Genomic DNA, 23,859 nt, shown 5'->3' with positions numbered 1-23,859 from the left:
CTGCGCTCTCTCAGTCTCTATTTTCACTCCTGGAGGGCTGGGGAGAGTGAAAGCAACAGGAGCTCTTTCCACTCCCATTCTCTGATGAATTCTCCAGCTGAAGCCCTCTCCTTACTCTGTGACTGAATTCTTCGGACCTCTTTCCCTGCTCTGTCTCCTGAATGCAGTTGGTGGGGGAAGCCGTCTGGCAAGACCGTGCACCTCACCAACAGCAAAGAGAAAAATAAGCCATTTGGATTCTCTGGCTTGGGGTTTTTTTTGGTACGAACAAGTTTAAAGTTATTTTTAAAATGTTGCTCTGAAGGGCGTTCCAGTGGAACCAGTGAGCTCCAGGGAGAGGAGCTGACAGGCAGCTCCGATTACAGCTGTCTGTGTAATTTTTGTATGACAATTCATTTGTAAAGCAGGACGGCCAGGAGGGTGGGGGAAAGGGGAAGGATGAGCGGAAACAGCACCCCTTGGGACCAGATACTTTTCCAACCCCCTTTATGTGAGGGCTGGAAGCAGAATGTAGAGGGAGCAGCCTATCACCTGGGCAATTGCATCCTCCTCCTAGGCTACATGGGGGGAAGTGGGATCTTTGGCTCCATCTATATCTTCAGCCTTCTGACCACTGGCTACATCTGCTATACTCTGTGGGGCTGGCTGGATGCATGTGGACTAGACATCTTCATGTGGAACATGCTGCTGGTCATGGCCTGCTTGCTTCAGCTAGCTCACCTGATTTACCGGCTCCGCAAGCACACCTTCTTGGAAGAGTTTGACCTCCTCTACAAGACCCTCTGCCAGCCCTTGCAGGTGCCCTTTGAGGTCTACAAAGAGATTGTGAAATGCTGCGAAGAACAGGTCCTGTCACTGGCCAGAGACCAGAACTATGCTGTGGAGGGCAAGACACCCATCAACCGCCTGTCTCTGCTGCTCTCTGGCAGGTAGGCTGTTCCCTGTCCTGACAAGATGTTTCCCAGCCCTCAAATGTTGATCCGTCTTAATATTTAGGGATAGTTTTGTAGAATTGAGCTAGCAGCAATGAATCTGTCTGGTCGGCCTTCCTGGGGATATGTGGGGAGGATTTTCATCTCTTTCCCTGCCATTTTTAAAGCAATCGTAGTGCTGGTGGGAGGTGATGATTTACAGCGCTGGAGTCTGAAGGCCTCTATCGATAGAACAGGTACAACCCAGGCAGCAGTAGTGAAGCTTCTCTTGTACCAGCTTGCTGGAGCAAAGCAGAGAGGCCTCTTTGATCCGGTGGTCTCTTGGGTACCACTTACAATGGTAATTTTTGTGACATGGATGCCTGTCTCCTAGGAACTGCTCTGCAATTCACCAGTTTATCTCAGCCAAAAGCTTAGAAGGGAATGGTTCCATCTCTCACTCCCCTTGCCCAAAGCCAGTGGTTCACAACTGGGCCATTTGGTAAGAGAAAAATCCTTTGATGTATCTCACCTCATCTGGCAGCCCTCCTGCCCTGATCCATCAATGCTAGTTCATTCTGTTGGCCACCAGGAAGAGTTCCATTGGACCACTGGACATCCGCAGACCTTAGTTCGAGAACCACTGCACATCATTGTGTATTCCTCCATCTGCCTGAGTCTGATTAGGTAGTGTAGTGCAGTAACTGTATTAATGAGGAAGGACTTTGTGATGTTTACTTGCCTTGGGCAAAGAAGTAGTTTTAGCAGCATGTCTAGTTTTCAATTCAAAATATCAAAATATAGAAAAGCAAAAGTGGCACTATGGGTCTGTCTACACAGTAATTTAAGCCAGGGTCTGAACATGGGCTCAAACCAAACCTCCCCCCCACACACACACTTTGTGTCAACACTGCAAATGTGGTAACCAAGAACTCAGACCCAGGGCAGGAGAGTCTGAGCCCGTGGTAAGCTGGGACCTAGAGTCCGAGCCCTATTGCTTTCCTGTGTGCATGTGGCCCCAGCTTGACTTGGGTCCTGGAAGTCCTCCGGATTTATCCCAGAGTTTGTGGCCGCAGAGGAGCAGTGCTGCAGGCAGCCAGCACAGTGGTTGGATGTGTCATTACTGCCTGGCTGAGCACACTCCCACTTCCCGCTCTGGCGGAGCTTGCCTGGAGCAGGGAGCAAAGCGCACAGGCAGGAGGAGGCTGCTGCTTGCCAGGATGTTGGGGATCATCCCATCTCCAGCCATGCTGAGCCGGGAGCTCTGTTGCTTCCCCTCCCTGCAGGGTGATGCTTGGTCCTGCTCTGTTCTCTGGCCCTTGCTTCTGGGCCCCCTCGGGGGTATGTATGTGCAGGGGCATTTGGCAGTGTTCACTGCAGGGTGGGGACAGGGAGCCAGCGCCAAAACTTCCCCACAGCCTCCTGAGGATCCCTTCTCTCTGCCTCCCACAGTGTGGCAGGGGCAGGAATAAGGGATCCCAGGGGTGCTGGAGCACACTACACCCCAAGCCCTGGGTGATGCATTTCACCCTCTGCAGCCAGCACCAGCCAGGCTGGTTGGGTGTGTTTTCTGTGATACCTTCATTTTATGTCAAACTTAAAAACAAACAGACAAAGATAAATAAAAAAACAAACAAACAAAAACACCTTCATTGAACAGCCCATTTTAAAAATTATGAATTGCAAAGTTTCATTGTAACTGTTTGGCAGCCCTGGAGACTGATGGGCTAATTATAGATTCATAGATTCATAGATACTATAGAATCATAGAATCATAGAATATCAGGGTTGGAAGGGACCCCAGAAGGTCATCTAGTCCAACCCCCCTACTAAGGTCAGAAGGGACCATTCTGATCATCTAGTCCGACCTCCTGCACAGCGCAGGCCACAGAATCTCATCCACCCACTCCTACGAAAAACCTCACCTATGTCTGAGCTATTGATGTCCTCAAATCGTGGTTTAAAGACTTCAAGGAGCAGAGAAGCCTCCCTCAAGTGACCTGTGACCCATGCTACAGAGGAAGGCGAAAAACCACCAGGGCCTCTCCAATCTGCCCTGGAGGAAAATTCCTTCCTGACCCCAAATATGGTGATCAGCTAAACCCTGAGCATATGGGCAAGATTCACCAGCCAGATACTACAGAAAATTCTTTCCTGGGTAACTCAGATCCCATCCATCTAATATCCCATCTCAGGGGATTAGTCCTATTTACCCTGAATATTTAAAGATCAATTACTTACCAAAATCACATTATCCTATCATACCATCTCCTCCATAAACTTATCAAGTAGAATCTTAAAACCAGATAGATCTTTTGCTCCCACTGCTTTCCTTGGAAGGCTATTCACTCCTCTAATGGTTAGAAACCTTCGTCTAATTTCAAGTTTAAACTTCCTGGTGGCCAGTTTATACCCATTTGTTCTTGTGTCCACATTGGTGCTGATCTTAAATAATTCCTCTCCCTCTCCTGTATTTATCCCTCTGATATATTTATAGAGAGCAATCATATCTCCCCTCAACCTTCTTTTAGTTAAGCTAAACAAGCCAAGCTCCTTGAGTCTCCTTTCATAAGACAAGTTTTCCATTCCTCGGATCATCCTAGTAGCCCTTCTCTGTACTGCTCCAGTTTGAATTCATCCTTTTTAAACATGGGAGACCAGAACTGTACACAGTATTCTAGGTGAGGTCTCACCAGTGCCTTGTATAAGGGTACTAAAACCTCCTTATCCCTACTGGAAATGCCTCTCCTGATGCATCCCAAAACCGCATTAGCTTTTTTCACAGCCATATCACATTGGCAGCTCATAGTCATCCTATGATCAACCAATACTCCAAGGTCCTTCTCCTCTTCCGTTACTTCTAATTGATGCGTCCCCATCTTATAACTAAAATTCTTGTTATTAATCCCTAAATGCATAACCTTACACTTCTCACTATTAAATTTCATCCTATTACTATTCTTCCAGTTTACAAGGTCATCCAGATCCTCCTGTATAATATCCCGATCCTTCTCTGAATTGGCAATACCTCCCAGCTTTGTATCATCTGCAAACTTTATTAGTACATTCCCACTTTTTGTGCCAAGGTCAGTAATAAAAAGATTAAATAAGATTGGTCCCAAAACCGATCCCTGAGGAACTCCACTGGTAACCTCCCTCCAACCTGACAGTTCGCCTTTCAGTAGGACCCGTTGCAGTCTCCCCTTTAACCAATTTCTTATCCACCTTTTGATGTTCATATTGATCCCCATCTTCTCCAATTTAAGTAATAATTCCCCATGTGGCACGGTATCAAATGCCTTACTGAAATCTAGGTAAATTAGATCCACTGCATTTCCTTTATCTAAAAAATCTGTTACTTTTTCAAAAAAGGAGATTAGGTTGGTTTGGCACAATCTACCTTTTGTAAAACCATGTTGTATTTTATCCCATTTACCATTGACTTCAATGTCCTTAACTAATTTCTCCTTCAAAATTTTTTCCAAGACCTTGCATACTACAGATGTCAAACTAACTGGCCTGTAGTTACCCGGATCACTTTTTTTTCCTTTCTTAAAAATAGGAACTATATTAGCAATTCTCCAATCATTCGGTACAAGTCCTGAGTTTACAGATTCATTAAAAATTCTTGCTAATGGGCTTGCAATTTCAGGTGCCAATTCCTTTAATATTCTTGGATGAAGATTATCTGGGCCCCCCGATTTAGTCCCATTAAGCTGTTTGAGTTTCGCTTCTACCTCAGATATGGTAATATCTATCTCCATATCCTCATTCCCATTTGTCATGCTACCATTATCCCTAAGATCCTCTTTAGCCTTATTAAAGACTGAGGCAAAGTATTTGTTTAGATATTGGGCCATGCCTAGATTATCTTTAACCTCCACTCCATCCTCAGTGTTTAGTGACCCCACTTCTTCTTTCTTAGTTTTCTTCTTATTTATATGGCTATAGAACCTTTTACTATTGGTTTTAATTCCCTTTGCAAGGTCCAACTCTACTCAACTTTTAGCCTGTCTCACTTTATCCCTACATGTTCTGACCTCAATTCGGTAGCTTTCCTTGCTGATCCCTCCTATCTTCCACTCTCTGTATGCTTTCTGCTTCTTCTTAATCACCTCTCTAAGATGCTTGCTCATTCAGCTTGGTCTACAACTCCTTCCTATGAATTGTTTCCCCTTTCTTGGGATACAGGCTTCCGATAGCTTCTGCAGCTTTGATTTAAAGTAATCCCAGGCCTCCTCTACCTTTAGATCCATAAGTTCTTCAGTCCAATCCACTTCCCTAACTAATTTCCTTAATTTTTGAAAGTCAGCCCTTTTGAAATCAAAAACTCTAGTTGCAGATTTATTTTTGTTAATCCTTCCGTTCAGTTTGAACTGAATTAGCTCATGATCACTTGAGCCAAGATTATCCCCTACAACCATTTCTTCTATGAGGTCCTCGCTACTCACCAAAATTAAATCTAAAATGGCATCCCCTCTAGTTGGTTCAGCAACTACTTGATGAAGGAATCCATCAGCTATCGCATCTAGGAAAATCTGAGCCCTGTTATTATTACTAGCACTGGTCCTCCAGTCTATATCTGGAAAGTTAAAGTCTCCCATGATCACGCAGTTTCCATTAGCATTTACTTTATTAAAAACATTAGAAAGGGCTCTATCCATATCCAAATTAGATCCCGGAGGTCTATAGCACACCCCAAGCACTATCGTAGGAGAGGCTTTACTAGTTATCTTCCCCAATGTAATTTTTGCCCAGACGGACTCTGTCTTACCCATTGCATCGCTTCTTATTTCTTTACATTCTACCTCATCATTGATATACAATGCTACTCCACCACCTTTACCTTTGTTTCTGTCTTTCCTAAACAGCACATACCCTTCAATACCTGTAGTCCAGTCATGACTACTATTCCACCATGTTTCTGTTATCCCTATAATATCTGGTTTCACTTCCTGCACCAGTAGTTCTAGTTCCTCCATTTTGTTACCTAGGCTCCTCGCATTGGTGTACAAACATCTTAATTTTTGCTGTTTGGCCTCGCTCACATTTTGTACCCTAGTAGGCACAGTCATTCTACAGCCAGTGTAACCTATTAGACTAGTATCCACACCGCCCTCGCTCCTTATATACATTCTCCTACCCAGGGCTGTATCCTTTCTTACTTTGTCTTCTTCCCTCTCAATGCTAAAATCTGGCGTGGAGATTACCTGGACATCTCCCAACCATCTCCCCCAAATTCCTAGTTTAAAGCTCTCTTTATCAGTTGTGCCAGCCTTGATCCTAGAAGTCTATTTCCTTCTCTACTCAGATGAAGTCCATCCCGAGAGAACTGTCCTCTGTCCGTGAATGCCTCCCAGTGGCCATACATCCCAAAGCCCTCCTTATAGCACCACTGCCTAAGCCATCTGTTGACAGTCATAATCCTGTCACACCTTTGTTGCTCTTCTCTAGGAACAGGAAGGATCCCACTAAAGATCACCTGAGCCTCAATTTCCTTAAGCGTCTTCCCCAGCCTAGCATAGTCTCCCTTAATACTTTCCAGCGAGAATCTAGCCGTATCATTTGTTCCCACATGAAGGATAATTAGGGGATTCTTTCCCGCTCCCTTTAGGATCCTTTTCAACCTCAGATCTACACCCCGTATCTTAGCACTTGGAAGACAGCACACCCTTCTATTCTCTGGATCAGCTCTAGTTACAGGCCTGTCTATTCTTCTCAATAAAGAGTCCCCAATCACATAGACCTGCCTTTTCCTGGTGACAGTGCTATTCTCCAGTCTTTCCCCTGTTCCCTCTGGCTGCAAGTCCTTTCCATTCCTATTTTCCCTTATAATTCTCTTCACCCATCCTGTATCCTCCTGGGGCTCATATTTGGTGTAGTCTCCCTTGACTCTTCTGCTTTTCGTATAGGACTAGCCTCTCTTCTCTTCTTCCTTACCCTTCCACCTTCAGCAACTACCTGCTGAGCCCCTTCTTCATTTTCCAACTCTGCAAACCTGTTCCTAAGCTCTATTTTTCCTTCACTAGCCTGTCTTTTCCTCTGCCTGGTTCTTTTAGTCACATGCTTCCACTGACCACTTTCCTTACCCAGTGTCCCCTCAAAATTCCCCAGCCCTGCTTCCATCTGTAAGTCTGAGCTTTTCCCTTCAGATACCTCATATCTTTGCTCCATCACCTGCTCAAACCCTTTCCTAAACTCAACCAGACTTTCCACCTGCATCTCCAAACCTCGGATCTTTTCCTCCATCAGCTCTATCAGATGGCATTTCATGCAGAAAAAACTCTTACCAGGTCCCCCCTCCAGGATCATGTACATACCACAGCTTCCACATCCGATGAAGTGAGCTGTAGCTCACGAAAGCTTATGCTCTAATAAATTTGTTAGTCTCTAAGGTGCCACAAGTACTCCTTTTCTTTTTGAGTCATCCTCAATGTGTCTTCCACTACAGGAGTCATTCCCACAGCTGCCTCCGTATCTGTCATCGCCTTCCCACCTAAATCCTGTTAATCTGGGAAACACAAGCCACACCAAAAAGACCACCCCCCCCAGCAAAAGCAAACCCCAAACAAGCACCACAATACAAACTCCCACTCAAACTCCCCTGTTTACAGCTCTGTTTGCTAGCTCCTGTGCCGCTGCAGCTGTCTGAGCAGGTGCACATGGGCATTGCCCTGCTATGGGACTCAGCCTAGATGTGGGGAGCCCAATTCTCAGATTAGATGGTAGTTCAGTACAAAGCCTTCTCAAACTGCTGTCATTCTACTGAGACAGCCACCAAGGGAGCTGATCCTGCAGTTTATGTACTCGTGTGTTCCTTATTGGCATCAATAGCACCGACACAGTTTGGAAACAGGGTGAGCGGTAGAGTTTTCCCACAGTGAGCCACATTCCTAGGGCTAGAGTGTCGACATGTGGGAGGCGTTAGGCACTTTGGGATATGTTTACTTTGATTTGGGTCTGTGCCCTGTAGTGTGGATGCCAGAGCCCTAAGTTCGAGCATGGGTCAGAAAATTCACAACTTAGGGTTAAAATACAATGTAGACGCTCAAGCCCAGGGTTTCCTGACACTAGGCTTACATTGCTGTGTAGATATAGCCTATGTTACCTCCCACTGCCAGCCACTCTGCAGCAACACAAAATGAAACGGATCAAGAGAAAGGAAAGAATCAATGGGAGCCATGTTTAGCTCCAAGAATGGCTTGCCAGAATCCCATGCGTGAGATAGCGAGCTTGGCTGGGGTAGGCTGAGAACGTTGCTTGGCATTCCAGCTGTCTGTAACTCACCAGATCATTTCTCTGGTACTGCAGACCCATCTCCTGCCCTGCTGCTCTGATGAGGATTTCAGGACTTCCAAAGGGTTCAGGACCAAATTCTTTCTATATTTGTTGACTACACTAGGCCCACGTACAATCAAACCATTCACAGATCTTTCCATCATTTCTTCTTACTGGACAAATAGTGTGTGGGGGAAGGGCTATTCTTCCTTCTCCTCCTGTTTGTCACCTTCCTCCATCATCTTGGGTGGAATTTCAGAGCATAGCAGGCTCATCAGACAACAAAGATAATAGTAGTACTCTACACTTAGCTAAGACCTTTCATTTGGGGATCTCAAAGCACATCACAAACTGTCAGGGTTCCTTCCCCACCCTGAACTCTAGGGTACAGATGTGCAGACCTGCATGAAAGACCCCCTAAGCTTATTCTTACCAGCTTAGGTTAAAAACTTCCCCAAGGTACAAACTTTGCCTTGTCCTTGAACCATATGCTGCCCCCACCAAGTGTGTTAAACAAAGAACAGGGAAAGAGCCCATTTAGAGACGTCTTCCCCAATAATATCCCCTAAACCGTACACCCCCTTTCCTGGGGAAGGCTTGATAAAAATCCTCACCAATTTGTACAAGTGAACACAGACCCAAACCCTTGGATCTTAAAAACAATGAAAAATCAATCAGGTTCTTAAAAGAAGAATTTTAATTAAAGAAAAGGTAAAAGAATCACCTCTGTAAAATCAGGATGGTAAATACCTTACAGGGTAATCAGATTCAAAACATAAAAAATCCCTCTAGGCAAAACGTTAAGTTACAAAAAGACACAAAAACAGGAATATACATTCCATCCAGCACAGCTTATTTTACCAGCCATTAATCAAAAGGAAATCTAACGCATTTCTAGCTAGATTACTTACTAACTAACAGAAGTTCTGAGACTGCATTCCTGATCTGTTCCCGGCAAAAGCATCACACAGACAGACAGACCCTTTGTTTCCCCCCCTCCCGATTTGAAAGTATCTTGTCTCCTCATTGGTCATTTTGGTCGGGTGTTAGCGAGGTTATCCTAGCTTCTTAACCCTTTACAGGTGAAAGGGTTTTGCCTCTGGCCAGGAGGGATTTTATAGCACTGTATACAGAAAGGTGGTTACCCTTCCCTTTATTTTTATGACACAAACAGTGATTGTTAAAGCTTCCATAAGTTGCTTGGCTCATCGAACAGACCTAATCTAATCACTGTGGGCTCAGAGGGTGCCTTATGCTATGGAGCTTTTTGTTCATAGTCTGAGCTGTGTATCAAAATACTAGCGCTTGTACAGCTCTTTAGATTTTTACTTGCTTTGTAAACAATCTTTACAACCCTCTCCCACCGTGACTCCCCCCCCCCCACCATTTTACACAGGAAACTGAGATGCAGAGTGGCGAAGCCCTAATTCATTTAGGGGGTCTGTGGTGGCTGAGCTGTGACTAGAATCCAGAAATCCTAATTCCCAGGGCTTTGCTCAGACCATGTCTCCCATTTTAACTGCGGAAGAGTTCTGGTTTAAGGTTACGCTAAGGGGGGGGTTGGGGTGTGGTAGATAACCTGCTCTCTTTGAATAAGGAAAAAGTCAGTGACTAAGGCCCATATGCTCCCTTCCCCACCCTGCTTGCAGCCCCTTGCTGCGCAATGTGAAGGGGAGCAAATCCACAGAGAAAATGCAGTGGGAGAAAGTGGCTAAGTAGGGTTACTGCCAAATATCTGTCTCCCTGCCAACATCCAGCATCCAGCAGCCTGCTTCAAAATTGTAGCTAACCTACTGGTAAAATCAGTGGAAAGTTAATACTGTCTTACCTCGTACTGAGGGCTCTGTGACTCCCCTTCATGGGATCAGAGTGCTGCTGAAGGAAGTTAGCTAATTACATCAAAGCTATTGGTCCTGCCATACTGCCACAGATGTGGGGGTAGCATGGAGGGTGAGTCTGAGCCTAGCTGCATATGCTCCACAGGTCTGGCGCTGGACCCCCAGTTCCGTCTTCTGGCCTCTCCATGCCAGATCTTGCTATCCCTGCAGGCTGTGGTGATGGGCAGGAGAATGGGGGAAAGACTGCAGTGGAGCATTACTGTGCTCCACTCTGTATGCTGTTGTACAGAAAGGGAGTGCAGGGGCCTTGACTATTTCATTATTGTGCAGGCTATTTCAGGGTTCCATACTAGCAATAGTCTAAAAGCAGCAAGAGGGGAACCTCAGAAGTACAGAGTTCAGATTAGAAAGTTCAGATAATAATAGTTTGCCCTTCTCTGGCTCATTCAATCTCAAGAGCTCCAACTACTTTACAAACATGAACGAATTGAACCTCCCAGCTACCCTGGGAGACAGCAGAATCACTATGGCCATTGTTCAGATGGGAAAATTAAGGCATAGAGAAGGGAAGAGACTTGCCCCAGCACACACAACTAAATGGCAGAGCCAGGAACAAAACCCAGGTCTCCAGACTCCAAATCCTGTGTCTGAACTGCAAGACCTGGCTTTCTCCCTTTTGTAGGCTTGAACCAGCGCTGGTCACAAGTTTGACCTTAACTTTGTTGGGCAGCTGCGGTGGCAATAAGGGAGAGGGATACATGGAAGGCCAAAAGAAACTGAATAGTAGTGGACAGCAAAGTCTGAATTTGCTGTGTGATATGGCCACAGCAACAGCCAATTTGATTTTGGGCTTTATAAATAGAGGCATCACGTCACGGAGCATGGGGGCATAGATCCTTCCTATACGGTCCTGATGCAACTACACTGGGGTTTAGTTTTGGGTAGTTTTGTTGCCCTTTGAAGTTGAATAAATTAGATAAGTTGAAAGGAGTTGAGGAAAGGGCAACAAAAATGATCAGTGGACTGGAAGGAGAGATGAAAAGAAATTGGTACGAAGAGTTTGTCCTGATGACAGCTGAGGGGCAGTCATACTAACCATCTCCAAGTAGCTGAAGAGGAGAAACCCCCAGGATAGGAGGAATGGTTTAGAATGGGCCAAAGGAGTACTGTGATGACAATAAGAGAAGGAAAATGTTGGCTGAGTATCAGGAAAGACATACTGGCAGTGAGCTCTATGATATTAGCCTATTAACAATTTCCCAAGAGAAGGGATAGAAGCTTCATTAACTGGGACATTTGTAACTAGACTGGAGAAGACACCAGATAAATATACGCTAGGGAACAATCCTGCACTGACACAGGGATGGAGTATATGTAGCTTCTTTGAGCAGATTCTGTACAGGTTACACTGGTTCACTACCAGCCCTTTTCTGGCCTAAGCCCATCATTCTCCTGTTCTCTGTCTAGGGTCAGAGTGAGCCAGGATGGACAGTTCCTGCACTATGTCTTCCCCTACCAGTTCCTGGACTCCCCAGAGTGGGAGTCACTGCGACCTTCTGAGGAGGGAACGTTCCAGGTAACTCAGCGCAACCACCTGGCAGCTCTACTGCTCAGACTTGGGCTTTATTGCTTTGTACATGTGCAGGAGAAAGTGGAGAGGGGGAAGATGGAAGGTAATGGAGAGGGCCAGAGCAGTGTTGTTAATCCTCAGGCTTTGAACTCTCAGCAGGTCACACAGCTAGGTCTGGAAGACATTCCTCCCCCACACCCACCATGTTATAGTACAGCATTGCATGATCAGATGCATTATCATATTTCTGCCTTCCTCTGAAACACCCAGCATTGGCTGTGGTTGACCCTAGGATACCAGAGTAACAGCATCATTGATCTGGTTCTGATTGGCAGGGAGACAGCATGTTTGACTAGATGGATCACTGGTCTGCTTCCATTATGGTGATTTTTAATATCAGCATTAATGTGTTGCACAATGAAAGGGGAAACCTCACAAGAATTGCAGAACTGTGTGCTGCTGCTGTGGGAAAGGGTGACAGTGACAGTAAAGATTTAAATAGCTGATTTTTCAAAAATCTGAGTTTTTGATGAGGATGATGATGATTCTCGGGGAAGCTCAGGGAGGGGAAGTGGGGAGAGAGAAAGGGGATGGTTTATATTCAAATCTAGTTACTGTACCTTCAAACTGCAAACAACCCTCCTTAAGGTATGGGGGGTTCTCCTGGGACTGAATCACTCGTTGTTATTTGTAGCAATGGAACCTCTTGATTTTTGTTTTCATCTGTCTGTCCCATCAACACCACAGAATTGAGTCCCTCCCACTCTGCAAGAAGGTTAACAAGTGGATGGATAGGTTCATCTCTCTGCAGCCTGGTGTAGGCTGATGCCAGTCAGTAGAGGAATGGCCAGAACCTAGAGTATGCCAGAAAGGGCATGTCCGATGTGATTTTACTAATTCCCACTCGGGGTGGGAAAGACAGGTTTGATGACAGTAGGCCTGGAAAGCTGCCTGTGGTGCTTTCTGGTCTGAAAAGTTAATTTGGCAATTTCTGGGGAAGGGTTTATTTTTGGAGGGAAGTTGGAGGGAGGTGAATCTTGCCCATATGCTCAGGGTTTAGCTGATCGCCATATTTGGGGTTAGGAAGGAATTTTCCTCCAGGCTAGATTGGAAGAGGCCCTGGAGGTTTTTCGCCTTCCTCTGTAGCATGGGGCATCAGTCACTTGCTGGAGGATTCTCTGCTCCTTGAAGTCTTTAAACCACGATTTGAGGACATCAATAGCTGAGACATAGGTGAGGTTTTTCGTAGGAGTGGGTAGGTGAGATTCTGTGGGCTGCATTGTGCAGGAGGTCGGACTAGATGATCAGAATGGTCCGTTCTGATTTTAGTATCTATGAATCTATGAATCGCAATGCTCAGTTTTTGAATCCATTTAACACGTCAGTCCCTCCTCTCTGCATCTCAGCTTAGTCCCATGGTGTGAATCTGTATGGTCTGTAACTCCCCAGAAGACCCCAACCCCATTTCTTCAGATCTAATTCATTGCTCCAAAAACATTTTGGCTAAAAGCGGACATTTCTATTCGGGGCCTTCCTTGGGGATGGGGGAGAAGTTCCTTGTCTAAGTTCCCCCTCCACTGTTGGGCTCAATTGTTTCAATTTGGTGCAGAATGGAGAATGGCAAAAGATTAATTAGCTGTGACAGAATCTGGTTGCCGCCTGGATTCTGACCTGGATTTGTCTTCTACTCAGAGAGCAGCTAGCTCGCAGTCTTAACTGGATCAGGTTTCATAGTTACAGTATTTCCCCAGAACATTGAACTATGAGGCCTGATGGTGCAGCGAGAGAGAGAGTATGAGTGAGTCTGTCTGGCTGCCCTGGAAGGACCTCGGGGTGGGGGAGGGTTATTACTCTATTTCACTTTATGCAGTGTGAGAGAAAGAGGGCTGTTTCAGGTGCGATTCAATTGACTGTTAGGAAAATGAGGCTCTGATACTTTACATTTCAACATGACCCTGACTCACTCACAGCCCATCTTAGGGAAGTTCTCATATTCTACCTCCTGTATTTCATAAGGCAGCTGCTTGCATGGCAGTGGCATTAAATATCAAACCCAAGGACTCACACTGCAGCTCAGCCTTGTTTGGCTTCCCAGCAGCCCCTGTCATGGTTCTTGGCCAAGGAGACCCCTGTGTATGCAGCGCACAGGGAGGCCCCAGGATATTTTGGCCCAGCTGTAACACTTGTTCACATAGCTGTGTCTCAGTTACACTTTGATGTGCCATACTTTGCTCCAGCCTAAGAAGGCTTGGTCCTTTGACATGTTTCCCCATCCCACAGCCCAAAAAAGAGCCTGTTTTCCCCTGGGCAAGATTTTAAAAAACCCCAAACTCTCTGTTAAACCCCTAATGTTCTGGCCAACTTCCAACTCAGATAATTTTGCTCTGCTTCCTGCAATACCCCCCTCAGTATCAAATGCATACTCTAGCCTTCCTCCCTCACTGTCCTGAACTGGTGTGTGTTGCAGTGCATTGTTAAACAGCTCTTGTGTTTTACCCCAGAGGTGGTAGCCTGGGAGGTATCCAATGGAATAAGTTGAGAGACCCCACTGTCTAAAACAATCTAGGAAACTTGAATGCAGCCTGCAGCACCTGCCATCCCTCAAGCTGGTGACAAGTGATGCCACCCTCCAAAAGAAAGCTTTATTTCATTTTCCATTTCCCAGCCATTCTGAAACCACGCACACCTTCCATCCAGCTAACAAGTGAGAGGAAGCCCATTACAATGCTATGCAAAGGCAATACAGAGCCACCGGTTTTTATATGTAGCTCTCCCCCTTGAAATCAATTATTCTCCCCAATGGTAACAGTTCTGCAGAACAGGAAGGCTCACAATGCCATTTGTGCTACTCTAGTCTTTTCAGTGGCATTGCACAGGTACAAATGAGGGCATAATTTGAAGGTGAGAGGGTGGCAGGATTGGCTCTGCACGTGGAATTCACTGAACAGTTGTGTTAATGATGCACAGGAAAGAGCAGACTGCAGCTCCCTCTCTCTGAGCCATACTGGCTCTGCATGGAGAAAACAGGACTGGAAAGCAATAAAAGCCCTATTTAGTCTGTAAACTCAGCAGCTCCTACTCTCCTACACACAGGGAGCAGTTCTGTGGTGGAAAAGAGACCCCATTTCCTTTTCAGAGCAGAACCACACTTTAAAGTGATGGAACTAAAGTCTGTTCGGTGTGGATTATTGTGCTCACTTCCCCGCGCCTTCCTCTGCAGGTCACGTTGACAGCAGAGACGGACTGCAATTATATCACCTGGCCAAGGAGGAAGCTCTACCTCCTGTTGGCAAAAGATCGCTACATTGCCCGTCTCTTCTCGGCCTTCCTTGGCTACGACATCTCGGAGAAGCTGTACGCCCTCAATGATAAGGTCTTCACTAAGTTCGGCCTGCGCTTTGACATCCGCTTACCAAGCCTGTACCACGTCCTGGGACCCGCCTCCTCGGATGCTGAGGCAGAGAAGGAGCTGGAAGAGTGGGAGGAGCGGGCCGTGCCCCATCGTCCGATGCCCACCTTTGTCCAGACAGCTGCCTCAGCCCCTCCTCCTCCTCCTGCCCACCCCAAGGCGCCCCGGCCTGACAGTGCCCTGCTGGGTGAGGACTCTACCAGTCTTGTGTTGGAAGATTTTGCTGAGTTGTCAGGGTCTTTTATGGACTATGTAAGCGAAGGGGAGTATATGAAATGAGGGCACTTCTAACGTGGGCACACGTCACCCTGTGTGGGATCCCCATGTAAGTACTTGCTTGCTGGCGGAAGGAAACACTTCCATCTCTGCCTGGGCCTTGGAGGCGATGGCTAATGGGACTGGCTTTGCAAAGCTTAGCACTAACTCTGCCTAGGGGAGGGGAGGACTAAAGTCTCCCAATCCTTGGCCAGTTTGCTTATGCTTTGATTCCTTGCAAACTTGGTAAATGGCATGAATCCTGGCAGCCTCCACTCAGTCTTTAGGGATTGGGCACTGTGTAAACAGGAACCCAATTGCTAGGTAGGAATAAAGAAAGGTGACCTGCCTGTGTCATTAACGCCCACTGGGTAGCTTCCTGTCAAAGTTAACTTCATCAGCACAAGACATTGGTCCATGTAGAGCTGGGCTTTGGGGCATGAGGGGAATCCCAGTTTCAGGGAAATTACCCAATGATCTTGTTACTTACCCAAAATAAATCAGCTGAGGTAATGCTGCCAGTAAAGGCTGCAAAGACTGTTGTGAAATTTCCACACTACAGCGTTCTCAGAACACTTCCTCATTAGAATCTCATGAGATGTGCTGAGTCGGATGTATTTCCCCTGAGGAGGTTCATAACAGAATCTTTCTGAAGAACCTGGTTTAAAGGTCTGACTTCAGGCTCTGGTAGCCTCAGTAAATCTTAACATTATACAGTCAGGCTACAGTATCCCTAGATCTGAGGGAATCTTAGAACAACCAGCGTGTCTTGGGAGGAGGGTGCATGACACTGAATAATGGTGTAAAGCTGAGGCAGAATGGAGACACAACAAGGAGAGGGATATGAAGGGTGTCAAGTCATTTTCCTTGGTACCCAAGCAGGTGGCCTGGAACAAAACTACAGGACAGAAAATAAACAGATTTTTTGACCCTGTCAGGCCATAAAGAATACAGAGGAAAGTGCAGGAGAGTGGGGTATGGATGCTTTTGAATTAAAGGGAGCTTGGGAAATTTCAGGGAATGCAAACACTGGCTTTCTCCGTGGTACTCCTTGAATTCTCTATGGCTTCCAGAAAGCACAAAAGGCCAAATTCTGCCTTCAGTCACAAGAGATCAACTGCAGTGAATTCAGTACAATTCAGGACTTTGGTGGGATTGCATGGGTATCACCACTGGCAAGCTGTGGCCCAGCGTGCCTGATTCTGTCCTCACACTGCCTTATCCTTGTGTGACTTGGTTGACTTCAGTGGGGTTATTCCTGACTTACACTGATGTCAATGAGGACAGGCTAAGGCCAGACGCCAGGGCTCCAGACAAATTCATGGCAAGTGGAGAACTGAAACATTTTTATCTATAGGGTAGGGCTGCGCACCAAGGTGAATTAAAAAAAACATCATCTCAGGCTTTGGAACAGAGAGACTGAGAGCTTACAAGAAACTCTTGGGGTACATTCTGGCCCTGCTCTGTTCCCTGAATTGTCACCCTAGTGACATATAGGTGCTGTAAAGGTACCACAGCCAGTGGAGGGGAGAATCCTCCTATGCATTAACAGTGTAAGGTCAGCCCCTGCTGTCCCTCTTGCAGCCCCAGCCACAGGGGTGTGCTGTGGGTAGGGAGCAGGGGAGTCTATAGCACTGTGCACCATGGAAACTCTGGGCTGCTTCAGCTGTAGAACAGGCCACAGGCAATTTGGGTAAGTCTGTTGTAAATTGGAACAGCCCAAGGGCTGCTCTAATTTAGACTGGTGGCTGCACCTTGCCCCAGCTGGCACAGGATTTGAGGGGCACAAAGATGGCTCAAAGCCACCTTTGTGCCTGCTCTCCCTGGGCTGCCCCACAGTACAGAATCTACCCCCTTGTTTCTACCTGGACTCAACTCAGCCAGATTGAAAGGGTTTGGCCAAGGCGCCCGTGTTCCAATAGCCATTATCTTAAAACATTCCTGGGTTGGCTGACAGGAGATGAGTGTGGTGGCCGCATGTCATGGATTCCCCCCTGCATGAGTGTCATTACAGCAATGCACTGGGCTTTCCTGCCTCACTACCGCCACTGGTGCATGGGAATAACACGCTGTCTTCCTAAGATCCTTCCCCACACCCATTCCTCTCTCTGCAGAAGAAGAATTTCTGGGGTCTGTGGAGGCTAATGGAGGCTGAGAGAGATTTGTGAACAAAAAGAGATGCTGGAATAATTTGTACTGGAACTTCTGAGCCAAAGGGTCAGGGGTTAAGTTCCAGGCTGAGGTACATGTAGCCACTCGCTGAATGTAAAAACAACGAGGCATCCTTGTGGCACAAATGCATGTCTCTAAAGTGCCACAAGGACTCCTTGTTGTTTTTGCTGATACAGACTAACATGGCTACTACTCTGATACCTGTCGCTGAATGTTGATTGCAGTCACTGCACTGCAATAGGTATCCTTTGCTTTCCCATGGCCAGTAACTAAGGGTACACCTACACCCCTAGGCAACGCATCGGGGGGATGCAGGGGTCAAGTCCTCCCATTCCAGGTTTCTGCTTGGCCTGCTAGGGGCAGGGAGAGGGGCTCTGTCCTTCTCCCGCTGCACCTGCCCCCCAGCCTGTTCAGTCCCTGTCCCTGACACCTGGGCCTGGACGGGGAGGGGGCGGCCTGCTGCTGCTGCCTCCCCACCCAGGCTCTTTCAGGCTGCTACTGCACTGCACAGAGGCAGTGATAGGATAGGGTTGCCAAATTCCTACCCGCACCAAACTGAACACCCTTGCGCCGCCCCCTGCCCGCCCCTCCTCCGAATCCATGCCCATTAGCTGCGATCCTGCCCCCAATCACTCCATTCCCCCCTCCCTCTGTCACTCACTCTCCCCACCCTCACTCACTCACTCACTCATTTTCACCTGGCTGGCTCAAGGGTTGGGGTGTGGGACGGGGGGCGGGCTCCTGGGTGGGTCCAGAAATGAGGGGTTCACGGTGCAGGAGGGGGCTCTGGGTTGGGGCAGGGGGTTGAGGCACAGGGGGTGTGAGGGCTCTGACTGGGGGTGAAGGCTCTGGTGTGGAACTGGGGATGAGGGTTTTGGGGTGCAGAAGGGTGCTCTTGGCTGGGACCGAGGGGTTCAGAGGGAGGGGGATTAGGGCTGGGGCAGGGGATTGGGGTGCAGGAGGGGGCCGGGGTGCAGGCTCCCCTTGGGGGGAGGAGGGGGCTAACCCCATGCTGCAACCCCCACTGCCACAGCTATGCTGTTTTTAGCACACTAGCTTGATTGAAGCCAGCTTGTGTATGTCTGGTCAAACTGGAAATTACTCCTCCAGCTGCAGTGTAGCCATATTGCCAGCATGGTGATCACTGCACTCTAGTGTCTGGCAACTGTGCTCTGGTAGCAATAACTTCACTCCAAGGGCCAGACGCTGCCTTCCAGCACTCAGTCTCTGTGCTCTGCGGGCCACTCACTGCATTCTGGTGGCTCTCACTGCCATCCAGTAGCCAGTCATTGCCCTTCACTGCTAGTCCTGGCATTGTTTAGAGTTAGATAATGGCATAGAGAGTACACTTATAAAGTTTGCTGATGATACCAAGCTGGGAGGGGCTGCAAGGGCTTTGGAGGATAGGATTAAAATTCAAAATGAGCTGGACAAATTGAGGAAATGGTCTGAAGTAAATAGGATGAAATTCAATAAGGACGAATGCAAAGTCCTCCACTTAGGAAGGAACAATCAGCTGCACACATACAAAATGGGAAATGACTTCCTAGAAAGGAGTACTGTGGAAAGGGATCTGGGGGTCATAGTGGACCACAAGCTAAATATGAGTCAACAGTGTAACACTGTTGCAAAAAAAGCAAACATCATTCTGGGATGTATTAGCAGGAGTATTGTAAGCAAGACACAAGAAGTAATTCTTCTGCTCTACTCCATGCTGATTAGGCCTCAACTGGAGTATTGTGTCCAGTTCTGGGCGCCACATTTCAGGAAAGATGTGGACACATTGGAGAAAGTCCAGAGAAGAGCCACAAAAATGATTAAAGGTCTAGAAAACATGACCTATGAGGGAAGATTGAAAAAGCTGGGTTTGTTTAGTCTGGAGATGAGAAGACTGAGAGGGGACATGATAACAGTTTTCAAGTACATAAAAGGTTGTTACAAGGAGTGGAGAGAGAAATTGTTCTCCTTAACATCTGAGGATAGGACAAGAAGCAAGGGTGGTTTAGTTTGGACATTAGGAAAAACTTTCTAACTGTCAGAGTGGTTAAGCACTGGAATAAATTGCCCAGGGAAGTTGTGGAATCTCCATCATTGGGGATTTGTAAGAGCAGGTTGGACAAATACCTGTCAGGGATGGTCTAGAATGACAATACTTAGTCCTGCCTTGAGTGCAGGGTACTGGACTAGATGACCTCTCGAGGTCCCTTCCAGTTCTATGATTCTATGATTGTAGTGCTACTCACTATACTCCAGTGCAAGCCACTCAGCTCCAATGGTGATGGTACAGTGTCTTAGTTGAAGCATGAAAATGAAATGAGCCTCAGATACCAGATGGCTGCTTTTATTTACAGAAGATGTGTGTGTTGGAGTGTGGAGGCTATTCTGGCCTAATTTCCTTATTCATTTTCAAAACCCATATGAGAACAACAAAGACTTTATCTACAGGACTGAAATCTTTCCGTTTTCCAACCTTACCTTGAATTTAGTGAGCCAAATGCCCATCCTTCGCCTTCCATACAATGCCCCTATATCTCCAGTGCTGAAAAGGGGCTTTGTGGGTGCCCCTTTTTGCTTCTTTATGCGGGATAAAGATGACCTGCAAAGATTTTGTCAAAAACCACCAACCAACAAGCCAACAACAAGCCCCAAACCCAAACCAAATTTATTCCCTTTGCTTGTTTTTTAGCTGAGAAATTTCAGAAATGGCAAGTCTGGTAGTCCCTGTTTTTGTTGAAGGACACTTTAAAGCATGTGGAGAAGTGGATTTGAAGCTATCTCCGTCCTTAATGCTGGATTGCTGAATTTTTCACAAAAGAGCTTTTCTTTTAACTGTCAGGCATTTGAATTAAATAGATGTAAACTGAAATAAACGAAAATCAAAGTTTTGAATGGTCTAAATGACAAGCACTTCATCTTTCATTCAGGCTTCACATGTCTGTTACCCTCATGGAAGAACGCAATCATTTCTCCAGTCATTCATGGAGTATTCTAGGATAATCAGGTTTAACAAGACCCTAAAAAGCAAGCAGGAAAAAACAAAACAAAACACCTGACTTTGATTGAAAATGTAAGGCCTTTTTCGTACATCAAAAAGAATTTAAAAAGGGGGGAAAAGGGATAAGTGGGGTGTGATGGGAGGACACTAACCTATTTCCCTCCACTTCAAGATTTCCTTTAAAACTTGCCTGGAGCTAAACTATCTCAGGCTTTGATCTTGTAAGCAAAGCAGCATCAGGTGGTATTGGTACTTGGATGGGAAACCTCCAAGGAAAGTCAAGGTGCTGTGGAAAGTGGTGCTGATGACTGATTAGGGGGTGCTTTCCCCTCTCAATCTGTATTGTGATAATGGCCCACTATGGTATCTATCTATTTTTTTTAAGTGCCTATCCATTGCTGGAGGGCAGAGCATCTCAAATATTTTCATAATGTGGACCACATCTTAATATAGAGATTATTTCATGGAGACCTGTTCTCCCATATGCCATCACTGGGAACCACCTCCCCTCCCATTCACCACTGCACAGATCACCTCCCCTTCCATTCGTGAATGCATGGGGCATGCCCCCTCTCATTCACATAACATCCTTGAGGCTACTACTACCCCCCGCCCCCCGCCCCATGGAAAAGTCCCATTAGGAAGTATTTAAGATGTATTTAGCTTCTTTTAATGCAGTTTAGCTGGAGACAAGGAGGAGGAACAGCAGCATTCTCTGGCTAGTCAGCTCTTCATAGAGCACCTGCAAATGCTTGGCACACCACCAATGGACCAGGGATCACAGTTTGGGAGCCTCTGCTTTAGAAGCAGTATAATACATTGAAACCAGAGAAACAGGGACACACTTCCATATACAGGGATTGCTGTGCTTCCGAGGTGTCATCATTCATAAATAACATCAAAACTAGGTCCTGACCAGGTGTAGGAAGTAAAGATTTCCTGGTATTTTCCCATCCACAGGGCTCACCTCATTTTCCTGGCCAAATTCCAACCTAGGTAATTGTATTCTATCTCCCTAAATTCCCCCTGCAGTTTCTTTCACATACCATGTTCTTTTTCATTTTCTGTTCCTAAACTGTGATGTGGTATCGCTGTGCACTATTACAACAGCACTGATTTTCTGTGGTGTATGAAATTATTTTTGTGCACAGAGTTTGCAAAACGCTTTGGGATCCTTTGGGATAGAAAGTGCTGTTGAAAGGTAAGTTATTCTCTTATGGTATTAGCTGGCTCAGCACTTGTCTCCTGAAAGAGTTTATAATCCACCCTGTGACACATCAGAAAATAAACCAGATGATGACCTGATGGTGAAAATAGCTTTTCTCTGATTATTCATATGAGATCGGCTGTGAGGTTCTGGTGATATTCAGGGTGGATGTTTGAAAGAGATACCGCCAAAAGATTCTGCATAATTTTTAAAATAATTTTAAAGATGTACTTTTGTTTAGACTAATCCCTGGGAAATTGAACTCTGCTTTCTTTAAAAAGTGGTTTTCTCCTTTCCATTTGGCAGCTGCCCTGATTTGTTATTGTAAGATGCTTGTGAGGTTATTATAGGGTTTCTTCAGTGGGCTTGTGCTGTATGCATTGGGCCCAATTCTTCTCCACCTTGCAGCTTATGTAATCATTTCCACTTGGGTCAAGTGGGCATCTAAATGACCAGGAAGCATTTTACATCCACTTTGCACCAGTGTAAATAATGACGCAAAGGGCCAAAGCAATGGAGAATCAGGCCCACTGTTGTGTTAGCATAAAGTTGCTCGTGATAGCTAGGGTTTTGTTAGTGTAGGGTTGCTCATGAAGTCTGTGGCTATGTACACTGGTTTGTTGTTGTTAGTGTAGGGTTGCTCATGAAATCTGTGGCTATGTACACTGGTTTGTTGTTGTGTGACTATAAATGACAAAGATTTTACAAACTGATTTTAGAGGGAAAACAGTAGGGTGCCCTGTAGGCCCCACCAGGCCACACTATCTCCTAGGTGAGTTTGGCAAATGATAAGAGCTGTGGCTGTAATAATAGCCTCTTTTTTTCCCTTTCCTCCCACAGCTTCTGGAAGCCTTATCCGGAGTTACCCCTGTGCCCTCTTCAAAGGACGAGCCCCTCTGGCTCCCACCCAGACCCCAGAACTCTAGGGCACAACAATCGATTTTGATCAGGAAGACCCACGCATGTGTGTATGCTCACACACCTCTAACCAGAAAGACACTCATTAACATGCACCTACATGTCCACACAACACCCCTGCAAACACATGAAGTATATGCCTGAGACTAAAGTGTGATGGCTGGACGCTTTCCACACCACATTCTGTTCACCTACAGTGGCACAAGGGATGTCTGGGTGTTCCTTTTTGTATTCTAGTCTTTCACCCCCATGGTCTGTTAACAGCTCTGTTATCAGCTCCATTAAACGTGTTGGAAACACAGCAGTATTATCCTGTCCATGGAGTCTTTTTATTTGAGGGCACCAGTTAAAGAAAGTGTTGATTAACTAGGGTTCAGTGACTTGGAGGGGAGAAGCTGATGTTCAGAGGATTTCACATGAGCTCTAGAAGTAGGAAAATGGGATTAGAGAAAGCCTAAGAGTTTTAGTATTTGTGCATATTGGGAGTGGGGTGGGGAGGTATGGGACTTGTGCTAGTGATATACATGGCATCCATTCCTATCAGGCTTAAAATTCCATGTCCAGGATTTAACACTTTTCATTTATGATAACCACAGTTAAGTAATGAAGTACGTACCAGTTTCTGATGTTGGGAAAAGATTCCCTAGGTCTTTTGGTCAATCCACTTGGAATAAGGAGGATGAGAAGAACCAGGACTGAATTTCTGTGCCCTCTTGGGATGGATTCTGGGTCTAGCCCTGGGAAAGAGGAAGGACTTAACCTGGATTTCTGTGTCCCTCTGGAAGGGAATATGGGTACATCTCTTTGGAAGGAGAAGAAGCTGTACTGGATTTTAGTAGATTCTGGGTGTCTCCACTGAGTTGGAGATGGAGTGAAGGAACAGTCAGGTCTGAGCCCTCACAAAAGGATCTGGGAGATCGGGATAAGGAAGCAAGGAAGGTGCAATATTTTAGTTAAAAACAATATGGAGAGATAGTAGGTAACTTACAAATACAGCAATAATAATATTTCTGCTGCAAGCTCACCCATCAATGGGGGCTCGCATGGTATGATAATAGTCACCAGGGGCCCCTTTATACCCCCCTTTAGTCTGGTGCCAAGGGGCCACATGGCAGGCATAAGGCCCCCTATGCCCAGGTACAGAGGCGGCTCCACAAGCTCCATGCTGTTCCCACAGGGACCTCAAGTGCAGGAGGCATTCTGGTGTGGGCCGGGGACATCGGTAGGGCTTGCTCCTGCAAAGCTCTATAAGGATCATTGAAGCACGGACGCAAGTAGCCAGTGCGGGGTCTATGCCAGCCCCTAC

The 23,859-nt window shown here is 46.4% G+C and overlaps 1 protein-coding gene across 3 annotated transcripts; it reads left to right on the top strand.

The window, feature by feature from the left end:
* The first annotated feature begins 3 nt into the window (after nucleotides 1-3).
* POPDC2 (popeye domain containing 2) lies at nucleotides 4-22,860 on the top strand. Of its 3 annotated transcripts, none has more exons than XM_038387056.2 (4): nucleotides 4-929; nucleotides 11,495-11,603; nucleotides 14,818-15,193; nucleotides 22,476-22,860. In XM_038387056.2, the coding sequence occupies exons 1-4, from the start codon at nucleotides 439-441 to the stop codon at nucleotides 22,559-22,561; spliced, it is 1,062 nt and encodes a 353-aa protein (XP_038242984.1). In that variant the 5' UTR covers nucleotides 4-438; the 3' UTR covers nucleotides 22,562-22,860. The 3 variants fall into 3 exon arrangements, with proteins under 3 accessions (XP_038242984.1, XP_038242982.1, XP_043368438.1); XM_038387054.2 differs by having other exon boundaries at nucleotides 406-929; nucleotides 14,818-15,272; nucleotides 22,486-22,860; XM_043512503.1 differs by lacking the exon at nucleotides 22,476-22,860 and having other exon boundaries at nucleotides 406-929; nucleotides 14,818-15,330.
* Nucleotides 22,861-23,859: the final 999 nt, after the last annotated feature.

This window comes from Dermochelys coriacea, chromosome 1 (assembly GCF_009764565.3).
Source record: "Dermochelys coriacea isolate rDerCor1 chromosome 1, rDerCor1.pri.v4, whole genome shotgun sequence".
Lineage (NCBI taxonomy): Eukaryota > Metazoa > Chordata > Testudines > Dermochelyidae > Dermochelys > Dermochelys coriacea.
Note: the sequence above shows the minus strand (reverse complement) of the source record. Positions and strands in the feature narration are given on the sequence as shown.